This window comes from Anolis sagrei, chromosome 3 (assembly GCF_037176765.1).
Source record: "Anolis sagrei isolate rAnoSag1 chromosome 3, rAnoSag1.mat, whole genome shotgun sequence".
In the NCBI taxonomy this organism is placed as follows: Eukaryota; Metazoa; Chordata; class Lepidosauria; order Squamata; family Dactyloidae; genus Anolis; species Anolis sagrei.
Window position 1 is genome coordinate 159,253,189 of NC_090023.1, and position 16,062 is coordinate 159,269,250.

The 16,062-nt window shown below is 39.2% G+C and overlaps 1 protein-coding gene across 3 annotated transcripts in view; it reads right to left on the reverse strand.

Moving 5' to 3' along the window:
* The window catches only part of PARG (poly(ADP-ribose) glycohydrolase), a 92,710-nt gene that overhangs the window by 27,429 nt on the left and 49,219 nt on the right, over positions 1-16,062 (reverse strand). For all 3 annotated transcript variants that reach the window (XM_060768994.2, XM_067465631.1, XM_060768995.2), the window contains exon 10: positions 2,091-2,170. In XM_060768994.2, coding sequence (XP_060624977.2) covers positions 2,091-2,170 — 80 coding nt within the window. The remainder of the gene's footprint in view (positions 1-2,090; positions 2,171-16,062) is intronic.

The window sequence follows — 16,062 nt, forward strand, 5'->3', positions numbered from 1 at the left end:
ACTGATCCACTGACAGATGGAATTCTATCAATGGGAGCCCAGGCTGAAATGTAAATTTTGCTTGGTAATAAACATCACTTAGCACAATGGGCCTCCTGAATAAACATACATGGAATTGCACTTGATGAAATATGTCAGTACTCCTTTATTCCCCTGGAAATGTCTCATGTTGTATGTTTTACTACAGACTGACAGGTTCTCTAAATTAATAAGATGAAAAAGGTGGACCTGCAATATTCCAGGACTTTATGGAAAGCATTTAGAAATTGCCCTCTTACCCTGTCAGAAGTTACAAGTGATGAAACTTTTTTGTGTGCATTTCCTTTTTCTAAAGGAGTGTTTTTTTGCATTAATCTTATACTTTATTACCACCAAAACACTCTTGTATTATATACTAATTTTCATAATTTAAATATTCATTTTTTAAAAAGCACAGCTCCTGGTATTTCAGTGGCTTGGGATAATGTAACAAGTAATTTAATTCTTATTTATAATAAAACCACAGGGAATACGATATTTAATTGATGTTAACTGGAAGAATGAATTCGTACCACATTATTTATTCATTAAACTGAAAAAAAACAACAACAAAGCACAAGTTTGTCTTCTTGCAAGGGGGCTACAATGAGGAAACTTTTACTAATCTAACGGTTGTCAGGAGTTATTGAAAAGATCCCACCCTTTATCAGTTACTATTTAGAAATGGCAAGAGGCATATTCAAGCTATATACTGGTATCATCAAAACTTCAGCAATATATTACTGTAGCGCAGTTCTGTTGTTAAATAACAATTTAGAGAATTCCTGCTCATTGTCCATATTTGTTAGGGCTGGTGTGACTTGCAGTGCAAAACATAAAAAGGGACATATGATTCTCTGAACTATATTCTTGTAAAGCTATCCAACTTCCAAGGTTTTCTCAAAGTTCTTATGAAAGCAAGTACAAACCATGGCCCTCCAGATATTGTTGGACTACAACTGTCAGCATTCCTCCCCACTAGTTATGCTATAGTCTCACAGCACTTAGAAGGTTGAACTTCTCCTTTGTCTTAGAATCATCAAAATATAGAGTTGGAATAGACCTTGTTGGCCATCCAATCCAACCCCCTGCCAAGAGCCAGGAAAATCGCATTCAAAGCACCCCTAACAGATAGCCATCCAGCCTATGTTTAAAAGCCTCCAGAGAAGGAGCCTCCACCACACTCCGGGGCAGAGATTTCCACTGCTGAACGGCTCTCACAGTCAGGAAGTTCTTCCTAATGTTCAGGTGGAATCTCCTTTTCTATAGTTTGAAGCCATTGTTCTGTGTCCTAGTCCCAGGGTCACAGAAAGCAAGCTTGCTCCCTCCTCCCTATGACTTCCCCTCACATATTTATACATTGCTATCATGTCTCCTCTCAACCTTCTCTTCTTCAGGCTAAACATGCCCAACATTTTAAGCCACTCCTCATAGGGCTTGCTCTCCAGACCCTTGATCATTTTAGTTGCCCTCCTCTGGACACATTCCAGCTTGTCTTGGAGCATTTGCATTCATTCTGTTTATTATCTAGATGTTTTTGTAGAGGACTGAAAAAATAAACACTATTTTAAACTACCTGAAAGACTTCATAAGAAAATGTCTAAGAATTACAATCACCCAGAAAAGCTGCACTGGACAACAACGGTAAGGATACACTGATGGTGGGATTTACAATTGCGCTGAACAAAATATCAAAGATTTAAACTTGTCATTATTTTTGTATAATCATCAGTGGGTTAGGAATTCCTATGTTCAAAATGTACATGGATCTCCTGTAATCCTTTTGCACTTTTTTCCTGCAGTGACCATATGACCGAAAGGCCAATTCCCTGCCACGGCTCAGAGAGAATCCCAGTAATATCTGAACAAGCCACACTAGGGGAACCTTGTTTTTACATTACCCTTTTATCCTCAAGTAACAGTTTCATTACATAAACCCTACTAAGCCTGAGCTCCTTTGTACAAAAGAAGCATTGAAAAACATCTATTAGTCAAACAGTTAGATATGAAAAGGAGAGCTACACAGAGCAGAATTTTGCAAATAAATTCATAGATGAACAAGATGCTTTTACTTTTTTCTGTGACTTTTCTGAAGTAGCAGAAAAGGGTTTTCAGTTTCTCAGGCTTCCTAGGCGAACGTCCTTCAAACAACCTAAGAAAAGAAAAAAAAAGTGAAAGGATTATGTGAAAATCATTAACTACAGGATGCAAGAAATAGTGGCCCAAGATAATGTAATTAAGGGTATCAACAGCCCAAATGGGAAGGTTAAGAAAGCACAAATTGATGTGAATTACAGATTCTCCATTATTAGTATGAAAGCATAAAGATAGGATGTCCAGGGTGACTTCTGCCCTCTGGAACTCATCCAAAAGATCCGTTCCTTTATGCCATAAAGGAACAGATCTTTTGGATGAGTTCCAGAGGGCAGAAGTCACTCTGGACATCCTATCTTTATGAACAAGATTTTAGCGTGCTGGTCATAAATATACCGTATTTTCCAGCATATAAGACGACTGGGCATATAAAACGACCCCCAACTTTTCCAGTTAAGATATAGAGTTTGGGATATACTCGCTGTATAAGACTACCCCTCTTCCAACGCACACCAAATAAAAAATTTAAAAGTATCAGATTTGATTTCAATATGGTAATTTTCCTATTACTGTATTTCCTTCTCTGCCTCTCAGATCTCGCACATGCGCACCTGCACCACTTCACGGCAGTCTTCAGAGCGAGATCTGAGAGGCAGAGGAGGAGGTACGGTAATAGGATACAAGGGCAGGCCAGACAGATAAAAGAGGTGTGTTTTTCTGGGCCAGGAGCCACTCTATCTCTTTTTTCCATACCCCGGGTGCCCTGGACACCTGCAGCTTGCTCCGCCCTTCACTTACACCTTCCCGGTGAGGCGCCCCTTCACCTCACCATCGGGACCGCATTAAGTCCACGAATCCTGATGAATGGATTTTCTTCTACCGTAGTTGTACAGCCTCACGCTTAATGCTTTCATACAGTCGCTGCATATGGCAGAGACGTAGCCACTGCCATTTTTGAGCTCCCCCCACTATATGCAGCAACCACAGATTCTCCAACCCGGATCGGAAGTTTCAGCACCCGCTCTATAAGACTACTCCTGGCATATAAGACTACTCTCATGTATAAGACAACTCCTGCATATAAGGCAATTTCGGTGTATAAGACGACCCCTGACTTTTGAGAAGATTTTCTTGGGTTAAAAAGTAGTCTTATACGCCAGGAAATACTAAAAAGGTGGGAGTATTCCTCAGGGAAGACCGTGACCTCCACTGAGTGTTAAGGGTTTTCATTGGTGTGCTACTTTCTTGGATCAAATTACAATTCAGATCATTTGCATTCCATAATGAGGAAAAAGGTGTATTTTTTCTGTCCATTAAAAAGTAGTTGTGGTCTCGTGTGAATAACACTTCAGAAATCATACTGGTCATGAGAACTGCACATCTGTATCAGCAAAGATATGTCTGATTAGCCAGAAATAGTGCTGGTTTTAGTGCTCAAGAATTTGGAGTCTAATTCTTCAATAGCTATGGGATTATCTACATCTCCTCAAAAATTACTTTTATTGATTTACACATACACACTGATTATGCTTAAGAGGTAAAACAGACTGTGCAGACATTTCGATGAACGAGAAAGTAACTCCAGTTCCTTTATTTCAGTACTTTTTAAAGCTTTAGAAGGAAAAAAAACACTCTACAATTTCATATTGTTGTTTAAAAGGAATTCTTTTATAAGAGCCAACATAATAGATGCTGTCTTTTTTTAGTTGGTGAGAGAGCGTGTACTTTTATATAAAACCCTTTTTTCCTGCCCCATCCACTTTCCAGAAACCTGCATTTATGCCACTTAATTTGATTTTATATAAAACAAAATCATTTTTATGGATTTCATATAAAGCAATTTGCCTGAAGGGAAAAACTACAGAGGCTTCAGAGGCAGCGTGCCCCTAGGAGCATATTTTACTGAAAGGAGCCAGAAATGGCAAAAGACCTTAAGGGACACAATAACATTTATGAACATACTCCTTTTCTAAAGGACTGAAATGTTAACTCGGAATGCAAAGTGATGTAACAACATCGAGTTAATTCCACTTGAAGCCATGGAAGTGTATTCAGTTTTTACTTATTTGAAAATACTGACTTTTGTGAAAATTGTGTGGTGAAAAATAATTAAAATGTACAAGATTTTACTTAGAAAGACTTATTCAATTAAATCAGAAAGTAAGAAAAGAAAAGGAATACTTCACAAAAAATAACAGTATAGACCTTTTAGGAAAACAAGTCTCATTAGGATTATTTTCACTCTAAAACCCTTTGTCCCACAGAGATTTTAATGTGTGCTAAAGTTCTGTCTCTTTACGGTTTTTTTTTTTACTGAATTGCTTTTGATGGCAATTCTTATCTTCAATTTATTGTTGTGTTCTCAGCAGTTATGCTTATCTGATTTCCAATCGTATTCTGTTAATTATTGTAAGTTGTTAACTGGTGTTGCTCATTGATTTGGGCAAACTTTTGTATGTTTTATGTTTTGTATTGCACTTTTGCTGCCATGTAAGCAACACCAATTGCTTACTTTTGGTGCCATGTAAGCAACTGAGTCCCTTCTTGGGAGATGGTGGTGAGATATAAATAAAGTTGTTGTTATTAATATTACGCAACAAAATCAATTTTAGAAAATTTAATTACAATTGTAATGGGTTGCTGTGAGAATCTGCAAACTACACTTTCTCCAATGTGAACTGAACCATTTAAACTGGGCTCTACAGGCCAATTGATACTCCACCACAGACATCAGAAGAGCTGCAAGACCAAGAACAAGCCACAACAGTAAAGACAAAGATCCACCCAGAAGAAAAGTGTTCTTGCCATACATATACTGACAGCATAGGAAAGCACAACCTACAAACGATCAACTAAGAAAATCCAAATTACTACTAAGAAAATCGAACAAATATTACATTCAGTAAAGGACAAGAGGGATCCTCTCACCTCTGCAGGAGTCTACGATGCGGTTGTGGACAAGTCTACATAGGGACCACCAAACGTAGCACCCAAACACGAATCTAGCAACATGAAAGTCACTGCAGACTAACTCAACCAGAGGAGTCGGCTTTAGCAGAGCATCTGATGAACCAACCTGGACACAGCATATTATTTGAGAACACAGAAATGCTGGACCACTCTAACAACCACCATGTCAGATTACATGGAGATGCCACTAAAATACATAAGCATGAGGACAATGTCAACAGAAAGGAGAAAACTATAATATGAACAAAATCTGGCAACCAGTATTTTAAAAACTCTAAAATTAGGACAGTAAATAAATAACAACACTCTGAAAACAGTGGAATTCCAGACATGAAACAATTCAGGCCAGCTAACACATCCCAACAAAGGATTCCCCTAGGCAGGAATCAGTCAGGCTTGAAGCTGCAAGGCTTTGCAATGCTAATCAAGGTTTGTGTGTATGTGTGTCATGAGTGACTTGAGAAACTGCAAGTTGCTTCTGGTGTGAGAAAATTGGCCATCTGCAAGGACATTGCCCATGGGACGCCCGAATGTCTGATATTTGACCATCCTTGTGGGAGGCTTCTTTCATGTCCCCTCATAGGGAGCTGGGGCTGACAGAGGGAGCTCATCTGCACTCTCCCCAGATTCAAACCTCCAACCTGTCAGTCTTTAGTCCTCATCAAGGTGATTAATTGCAACATTCACACTTGCCTCCAACAGACAAAAGTTCTTTCTCCGACCCTGGACCTTCCACAGATATATAAACCTCCCTTGCTTAGTTTCCAATATACCTCACAACTTCTGAATACCTGCCATAGATGTGGGTGAAATGTCAGGAGAGAATTCTTCTGGAACATAGCCACATAGCCCGGAAAATTTACAGCAACCCAGTGATTCCAGCCATGAAAGACTGGAATCACTGGATTTGATTTAAAGTAAACATTTATTTTCACTTTATCATCCTTGTAAGTTGATTTCCATTTCTTTGAAGGATGGGAATAGTGCAGCCCTCCAAATATTGGTGGAATGCAACTCCTATCATCCCTCACTGCTAGCTCTTCTGGTAAGGGATGAAAGCTACAAACTAATAGAAGATAGATGTTTGCGTAATTCTCTCCCTTGGTTCAATGTATAAAGAAAGTTCAGAGCATAATGCTGAAAAAATGAAATATCAGCACAAAATTATTGCTAGTTTGTAGCAGAACTTAAAGATTATGACCTGCATTAGGAACACAAGTAATACATTCGAGATATGTCAGGAAAGTTTAATTTTTCAGATGTCATACTAAAAATAAGTTGAGGACTATGTCGAAGATTATATCTAAGTGCTGAAAAAAAAATCAGATGAAAAGTTAATTTTCCAGGCTTCCAGTTGCACCAAAGCTGATGAAGCAATTTGCTAGTCAAAATTGCTGTTAGTATGTGGCAATCTATGGAAAAGAAGAATTTATGTCCTTACAGTTATGCACCAAGAGGCATAGCAGGTGACGAAAAAACTGCCCAACTGGCAACAACTGACTATGGCTGACACAAAGAAAAAAAAACACATACAAATGACCCAGGCACATGTGCATCACAATTTTTTTTACAAAGAGTGTGTTGAGAGAAATGGCAATAGGATTGGCAAAACAATCACAGAAAGCCATGTTTTCTTGAAAAAAAAAATCAAATTGTGGTGCTCCGTCTGGCACAACGTAGTCAAAAGTAGGGAAATTACATGTATGTCATGCAAGCTATCTTCTCATCAGTTGCACTAATTTAAAGGAAATAGAAATCAACAGTAAATGTGTGTTGGTTCGTTTTATTTTACGCAAACATTCAAATCTTACATAATACTAACATCTGCACAGCAGAATTTTTAAGAGCCAGAATGGGGCTGATGCCATTTGCCCACAGGAGAAATTCAAGTCTCTTGGACTCTCCATATCTCATATAATCAGGGGTTGATGCACAGTAATCTATTTTAGGATGAACTCTAGCTGGTCAGGGGACAGCAAAACCCTTCTTGTATAGTTTACAGCAGTTTTGGACTATTTCTGAGCTTTAACATCACCCATTTGATGAACCCTACAAGATGCAAGATGTTCCCTGTACTGGGAACTGCAAAGAGGAAACAGCAATGGAATCTTTGCAGTTAAAAATACATGGCAAATTTTAACTGTTCTGTTTTAGCTATGGATAATGTTTCTGAAAATGTATTACACAGTAAAGACACATTGAGTTATTTGCAAAAGTAAAATCTAAAAAAAAAGAGTAAAATTAGAAGCTGCGGAGCCTTCTAATCAAGGTGAAAGAAGAAAGCGCAAAAGCTGGGTTGCAGCTAAACATAAAAAAAAAACCAAGATTATGGCAACAAGAATGATTGACAACTGGGAAATAGAGGGAGAAAATGTGGAGGCCGTGGCAGACTTTGTATTTCTAGGTGGCAAAGATTACTGCAGACACAGACTGCAGCCAGGAAATCAGGAGATGCTTACTTCTTGGGAGGAGAGCAATGTCCAATCTCAATAAAATAGTGAAGAGTAGAGACATCACACTGGCAACAAAGATAGTCAAAGCAATGGTATTCCCCATAGTCACCTACGGATGTGAGAGCTGGACCATAGGGAAGGCTGAGCGAAGGAAGAGAGATGCTTTTGAACTGTGGTGCTGGAGGAAAGTTCTGAGAGTGCCTTGGATAGCGAGAAGATCCAACCAGTCCATACTTCAAGAAATAAAGCCTGACTGCTCATTGGAGGGAAGAATAGTAGAGGCCAAGATGAAGTACTTTGGCCACATAATGAGAAGAAAGGAAAACTTAAAGAAGACAATTATGTTGGGGAAAATGGAAGGAAAAAGGAAGAGGGGCCAATCAAGGGCAAGATGGATGGATGGAATCCTTGAAGTGACTGGTTTGACCTTGAAGGAGCTGGGGGTGGTGACAGCCAACAGGGAGCTCTGGCGTGGACTGGTCCATGAAGTCATGAAGAGTTGGAAACGACTGAATGAATGAACAACAACAAAATCTAACATACAAAAGCTGTACAACGTGGTTCCAGACAACTGGTACCAATACTTATAATGGATTAACACTAGGCACTCTTAGAAGTGTAGGATCTTGCTTCTATATGTCTGCATAAAATTCAAATTGAATGAATCAGGCTAACAGTCAGAGGCTGACCAATTAAAGAATTAATTGATTTTTTTGAATGACAAGAATTTAAATGTTCAAACATATTCCTGAGACCAATCCAAAGCAATTCCCTGATTAGAATTCAAATAATCAATTGGCTAATGCAAGAAGCCAGCAGGAAAGTAAGTCTTCTAAAATGTACATCTAATTATATAGCAGTGACAGTAAAGACAAAGCTCAGCAAACCCAGATTTATATTATAGTAATTGATACATTACTTGCAATTCCATATTTCTCTTCAACATGATATTTATGGTAACAGGTATAATAGGGATCATAACAGGTATTTTATCCATGTATCTTTCCAGCAATTAAGCTGTCTGTTCTGCATTATGGAAAATTTGGACCGGGGAAGAGTAACTCCCAAATAAGAAAAGGTGGATAATATTTTCAAAAATCACTCCCACCTCCACTTTGGCATTTATTCCCCATACAAGGTTTTTGTTTTTCTGTTTTGTTTTGATTTTTTGCTACTGAAACATAGGGCTGATTACATCTCTCATACTGGTAGCAGAGTGTTGATTTTTCAACTACATAGTACTGGTATTTTGTCTTTTTTCTAACATTTAAGCACTGCCTTTCACATCCAGCAGTGAATTAGGCAGTTGATTGAGCATAAAATTGATGTTTTCAGACTACTATTTTTACAAATTTAAGAGACATGAGAATTTTCCACTACCCAATTAGATTTTATGCCTTCTGATGAAAAAAAGCTCAAATCCGCTCCAAACAATGTCACACATAAGGTGCTGTGGAAAACAAACCCTCATTTATGGCTGCAAGTCTTTTCAAGTTAATTAGGTAAATGAGCTTCAATTTCTCTATTTGCATGGAAAGTAGCTTAGAGGTTTGGGATTCCCATAGCAGAAAGTTTAAGGAACACACCTCAACCGTTTAACCTCACAGGCAATATCTTTTTATATTTATACCAGCCAGCAAAATGTCAAGTGTAACATCACTTCTACACAATAAAAAACAGTATTGTTTTATTTACGGGTGAATTCTTCATGAACTTGTCAAAGCGAATCTACTCTCTTCCCCAAACTTGTGCATCAGCTTCTTCAAAGCACTGTTGGCACTGTGGGTGCACAAGCATTGGATAGTCTGGCACTATTACCATCAGAAAACAGCATTTCTCAACTGCGTTTTTTTCCCCAAATTGATATTAACAGCCCAAATATTCTGCCCCATGTATTTCAAAATATTTTTTAAAAACAGCATGGGTGCTAAGTACACATGGGACCCATCCCAGTTATACATTTGATATTTAGATCCATGATAATTTATTTTACAGTTATACTGCATGCGTTCCTATTACTCTTATATTCATTTACACCCAGCCTTTTTCCCAATATGGGACTCAGTTTCTATTGTTACTTTCCTTTCCTTATGTCTGTGCATACTGTGTGTATATACTGTAGGTGTGTGCGCGTGCTTTATTTATACCCTGTCACGATTTCCCCAACGGGGACTCGGGGCGGCTTACATGAGGTCAAGCCCAAACAACAAATTACAGCAAAATAAAACCAAAAACACAAGCAACAAACAACAACATCATAATTACATAAAACATATGAATAAATTAATTATATAAGATTACAATAAACACAGTCACAGTGACAATGGGCGGGCTACATGTGTGAAAAAATGATTTTAAAAAACTGATTAAAAACTGTTTAAAAACTCGGGTGAGATAAAAGGTGAGATAAAAGGAGAAGCAGGTTATTTGTGGAGGGGGACTCATTAAAACGGAGATTGTGGAATCAAGCTTTCTCACGAGGGGGGGACATATACTCCAATGACAAAAACGTTGAGGCTGAGCAATAGTGTGAGGTTGTATACCTACTTACCAAAAGCGCAGCAGAAGAGCCAGGTTTTAAGGTTCTTTTTAAAGGTTTCTAGGGTAGGGGCTTTCCTAATCTCTCCAGGTAATGAGTTCCAGAGTCGGGGGGCCACAGAGGAGAAAGCTCTCTCCCTTGTGCTCACCAGGCGAGCTTGTGAAACTGGAAGGGGCGAAAGAAGGTCCTCCCCAGAAGATCAGAGAGCCTGGGCTGGTTCATGGAGGGAGATACGGTCATGAAGGTAGGCGAGTCCCAAACCGTTTAGGGTTTTACAGGTGATTTTATTTATTTATTTATTTGCTTTACTTCTATACCGCCTTTCTCAGCCGAAATGGCGACTCAAGGCAGTTTACATAGTAAAGGTTATCATAACAATATCAAAGAAGACAATTAAAAACACATTATACAAGATATACAGATCAAAACAATCATTATCATAAGCCTCAGCAAGCAAATCAGAATCCGTAATCATAATCCTATACCAATTCCTATGTTCGGTTGTACCATCTTCATGAATTAATTGCACTATTTAGCCAAACGCTTGTTCGTAAAGCCAAGTCTTAACCTTCCTCCGAAATGCCAGCAGTGAAGGGGCCTGTCTGAAGTCCACAGGTAGTGCATTCCACAGCTGAGGGGCCACCACCGAGAAGGCCCTGTCCCTCGTCCCCGCCAACCGCGCCTGCGATGCAGGCGGGACCGAGAGCAGGGCCTCCCCAGACGATCTTAATGTCCTAGTCGGTTAATGTGTGGAGATGCGTTCGGAGAGGTAAGTAGGGCCAGAACCGTTTAGGGCTTTATAGGCTAAAGCCAGCACCTTGAATTGATAACCTGCACCTTGAATTGGGACTGGAAAATAAACGGCAGCCAGTGGAGCTCCTTAAATGGGGGGGGGGGGGTAGACCGCTCTAAATATTTGGTGATAAAGTGCTTTCCCTGCTCATTCCAGGCATGCTCCCCCTAAAAACCAGGGATGGCTAAAATGCAGTACTGGAGAAGCACAAAGTCCACCAAGGTTGCTATGGATCTCTCTAACTCCTGGGCTACCTTTTTTTCTGGCAAAAGGGAAGGGGGCTTCGTCTCCTGGAAGCATCTAAGAGCACCAATTCATAATATAAAGAGGTTGCGGTATTCTCACATCCCACAGAAAAGAATATTTGTGTTTCAAAACCAAAAGCTCACTTCTGGCTATTTCCAGATTTCTCCTTATCTTCTTCTAGCAGTCTGTGCAGCCCTCAAAAACAGAAGATTGGTCTCTAGCTGCACTACAGATGTGGGTTCCCTTTCGTTTATATCTGCTCCACAACATCTACTTAAACATAGCAAGAATAAGACTCTGATTTTTCCTTATTTGGCTAAAAAAAACCCAGTAGTCCTGTGGTACATTAAAAAAAGAAAAAAAACACTGTGGTGTGACTTCTTCTAGTTTAACAGTCTACTGGTGCTGAAACAGGCTATAAATTATACCACAATGAATATGTTTAAGGAATTGCAGGATACTGTTATGTATATTTTCATAATATAAGAAACTCAAAGAATACATGGTCACACAAGTTAGGTCTTTAAACCAGCTGCATCATATTGGCTTCTAAAAATATTCAGATGTGAACTGATTTATGTGTAGGAGGCAACGACAGACGGTTTTCATAAATATGATATGGAGACCTATCCCCTAATCAGATTTGTTTAAAGAGATGAAAAAATTAACTCCACAGAGAATACTCATTTATGGTACTAAATTGATGTTTATGGTAAGAGAGAATTGCATTACAACTGAATCAGATTTCCATTCTCCTGTATAAACACAATATACACCATAATCATTTCCTTTCTTAAGACTATGCCATGAAGACACATATATCTTAACTAGTATACATGTTCCTTACCTTCAGTGTTCCAAAGAAAGTTTTGAAAACCTTTCCGTTTGATACTAAGGCTGGGTCTGCACTGCCATATAAAATCCAGATTTTCCGATTTGAACTGGGTTATATGGCAGTGTGGACTCATATAATCCAGTTGAAAGCACATCGTTTGGATTATCTGCTTTGATAATCTGGATTATATGGCAGTGTAGATTCAGCCTAAGATGATGACAGAGGTTACAATGAAAGTTGTTGTTATTTGTTACCACTAACTTAAAAAAAAAAACCCTGTAAATCAGAACAGATTATTTTTTTTAAAGTGTAACTCCAGTCCCTGTTCAGAGGATTTCACCTCAGTTTCTGTCCCTGTGACAATTGAATTATGAACATTTTGCATTGCCTTGGAAACAACAATTGGCGATAAAGCTTCAGAGGAGACATCTTTTCCCCATGATAACTCTTCCAATAATGAATTTCCCTTCCCAGGGGTGGATTTCCTCTCATTTCATGTTGTTCTCAGAAACAGGAAGTGAGGTTAAAGCACCGGGACTGTGGCGCACCTGGCTGGGAGTCAGCTGCATTAAGATCACTACTGACCAAAAGGTCATGAGTTTAAAGCCAGCCTGGGTTGGAGTGAGCGTCTGACCATATTTGTGTAGCTTGCTGTCGACATTTGCAGCCCGAAAGACAGTTGCATCTGTCAAGTAGGAAATTTAGGTACCACTTATGCAGGGAGGCTAATTTATGATGCCATAAAAATCTCCAGCAAGCATGCAAAGAATGAGGAAGTACTTCATCAGTGTGACAAGTGGATGGTGAAGCGACAGCTCCCCTGGTGGCCAGAATACCCTCAAGAAAAAGCTGGAATGTTAAATAGCCTCTGTGTGTCTGTCTATATATGTTGTGTGTCTATGGTATTGAATGTTTGCGGGATGAGAAGGGGGGGGGGAATATAAATATTGTAAATAAATAAATAAATAAATCATTCCAATGGGGATATAGACAGCAGTTCCCTGCCCCACATGGTATAGAAGCTTAAGAGCTGCCATTCCAATTTTAATATCTAACAGTTACCAGCAGTGTTATTAGCCGGGATGGGGGTGAGGAGAGATAAAAACAAATTACTTGCTGTTGTTCTCAGTACACAAGGCTGCTAAGCAATGGTGTACTTGAGGTGGTTTAAGTGAAATAAAATACATGGTGTTGTCAACCTTTTATACCAAGTTTTGATCAAACTGATTGATAGGCCTGTCAGATCTCAAGTCAGCAAAGACAATGTTTTGTATTTCATATGCACATATTCAATGTGCCATTTTATTTTATTACCTAAAATGGCCAGCTCTTACATGATATCTAAGGGTTATTTTGTGAAAATATCTGCAAGAGAGAAAAGTGCCAGATTTAATTTGCCAAGCAAGTTTCAGCATTTATTTGTTGGTGATGACAATGTAAAGAAGACACAGGTGCAAAGGGTGCTCATGCTATTTTATCTAAATTATTACTAAGTGGTTGTTTGCCATAACTAGGGCGTGATTGGAGCCCCTGATGTCTTTCAGCAAAATTTACACTTTCACTGTCTTTGATGGAGACCTTTGCAATCAGAAACATTCAGCTAGTACTGTTAATGCTATGATTGTTGGCGGACTCTTGCTGGTTATTAGCACTCCACTACTGACATAGGAGGGAAACAACAAGGCTCTTGATCCTATGAAGAGGCATTTCAGGAAGCTTAGACAACTTCTATACTGCCATGTAGTCCAGGATATCAAAGAAGATAATCCACATTATCTGCTTTGAACTGGATTATGTGAGTCTACGCTGCCATATAATACAATTCAAAGCAGATAATCTGGATTTTATATGGCAGTGTAGAAGGGGACTTGGGTTAGCTAGTTGTAGAAATGACAAAACTTTCCTTCCTTCATTTATTTATTTAAAACATTTACATTCTGCCCTTCTCACCCCGAAAGGGACTCAGGGCGGAGCACAACATACAAATGACAAACATTCAATGCTGGGACATGAATTTATTTATTTATTTACTTCATTTATATACCGCTTTTCTCAGCCCTCAGGTGACTCAAAGCTGTTAACAACAGCAAAATTCAATGCAAAAACATCACAAAACGAATATGGGACAGTTAAAAACAATAGCATCATCAACGATTAAACATCAATATAACAATCATTAGCGTCTCATCAGTAAAATCAGAATCCAATCTCATCATCCATTATTCCGTATTCCTATATTCAATTACACTGCTTAATTGAATGCTTGTTCGAACAGCCAGGTCTTCACTTTCCTCCAAAATGCCAACAGTGAGGGGGCCAATCTGATATCTGTAGGAAGGGTGTTCCACAGCTGAGGGGCCACCACTGAGAAGGCCCTGTCTCTCGTCCCCGCCAGGCACGCCTGTGATGCAGGCAGGACCGAGAGCAGGGCCCCCCCAGATGATCTTAATGTCCTAGTTGGTTCATAGGAGGAGATGCATTCGGAGAGGTAAGTAGGGCCAGAACCATTTAGGGCTTTATAGGCTAACGCCAGCACTTTGAATTGTGCCCGGTAGCAAACTGGCAGCCAGTGGAGCTGGCGCAACAGAGGAGTCGTATGCTCCCTGAGTGCCGCTCCTGTTAGCAACCTGGCTGCCGAACGCTGGACCATTTGAAGCTTCCAAGCAGTCTTCAAAGGCAACCCCATGTAGAGAGCGTTGCAGTAGTCTATACGGGATGTAACCAGAGCGTGGACTACCGTGGCCAAGTCAGACTTCCCAAGGTACAGGCGCAGCTGGCGCACAAGTAAATTATATGCATACTTAAACATTAAAAAACATTTGTCTCAACATTAAAATATACAGTTTGATTAATTTATTTGCACACAAGCATTCGAATAAATGACTACGGGCTTCAATACGGTTTGGTGGTGGGGTTATGTGTTCGTAAAATGTTCACTGTTTTGTGTTTTGTTTATAATGTAAGTTGTTATGGTATGTAAATAAAATCTTTTTTTAAAGATACGGTTTGAATATGGATTATGAACAAGGATGTTGGACGAATGGAACTACGCCTTTATATGTTTTAATCAGTTTACTGTTTCAATGTGTTTATTGACTAACTGTTTTAATGGAGGGGGTAGGTTATTGTTTTTACTGTTGATTTTACAGGTAGTGAATTGTACTGGAGTTGTAAACCGCCTTGAGGCCCCTGAGGGGGAGAAAGGTGAGGTATAAATGAAGTAAATAAACAAACAAACAAATAATTTAGTTTAACTTAATTGGAGATCGATTCAAAGCTATCTTTCCCATTTAACGAAAGAAACATCAGAATATTGAGATCAAATATTATATGATGTGACACATTCAGCCACATTCCATTGTGCCAAGTTATGAATCTGGAGTACTGTCAATCTGATTGAAGAATAATGAAGAATAATGAGAGGGAGAGGTCTGGGCCCATATTCTATCCTTCCACAGAATTGTATGGAACTCAAGCATGCTTACTTTTGGCTGGATGTTAACATTAATTTCCTTGAATAACAACTGATGGCAGGCAAACGCCTGCTCCGTTCAAGTCCTATTCTTGGTTTACCAAGAAGCATCTGTTCATGATGGTACAGATTAATCCATTGGTCTAATCCAGGGGTCCTCAAACTAAGGCCCGGCGGCCGAATGCGGCCCTCCAACGTCATTTACCTGGCCCTCACTCAGGGTCAACCTAAGTCTGTAATGACTTGAAAGTACACAACAACAACAACAACAACAACAATCCTATCTCATCAGCCAAAAACAGGCCCACACTTCCCATTGAAATACTAATAAATTTATATTTGTTAAAATTGTTCTTCATTTTAATTATTGTATTGTTTTTAAGTGGTTTTTGCACTACAAATAAGATATGTGCAGTGTGCACAGGAATTCATTCATGTTTTTTTTCAAATTATAATCCGGCCCTTCAACAGTTTGAGGGACTGTGACCTGGCCCTCCATTTAAAAAGTTTGTGGACCCCTGGGAGAAAGTTGGAATAAGTGACGTTTCAGGGAAAGGAAGACTGGTAGAATTGAAAAGGGTAGGCGATGAGTAAATGGAAGCAAGAAAGCAAAGGTTGGCAATCAACAACAACAATAACAAC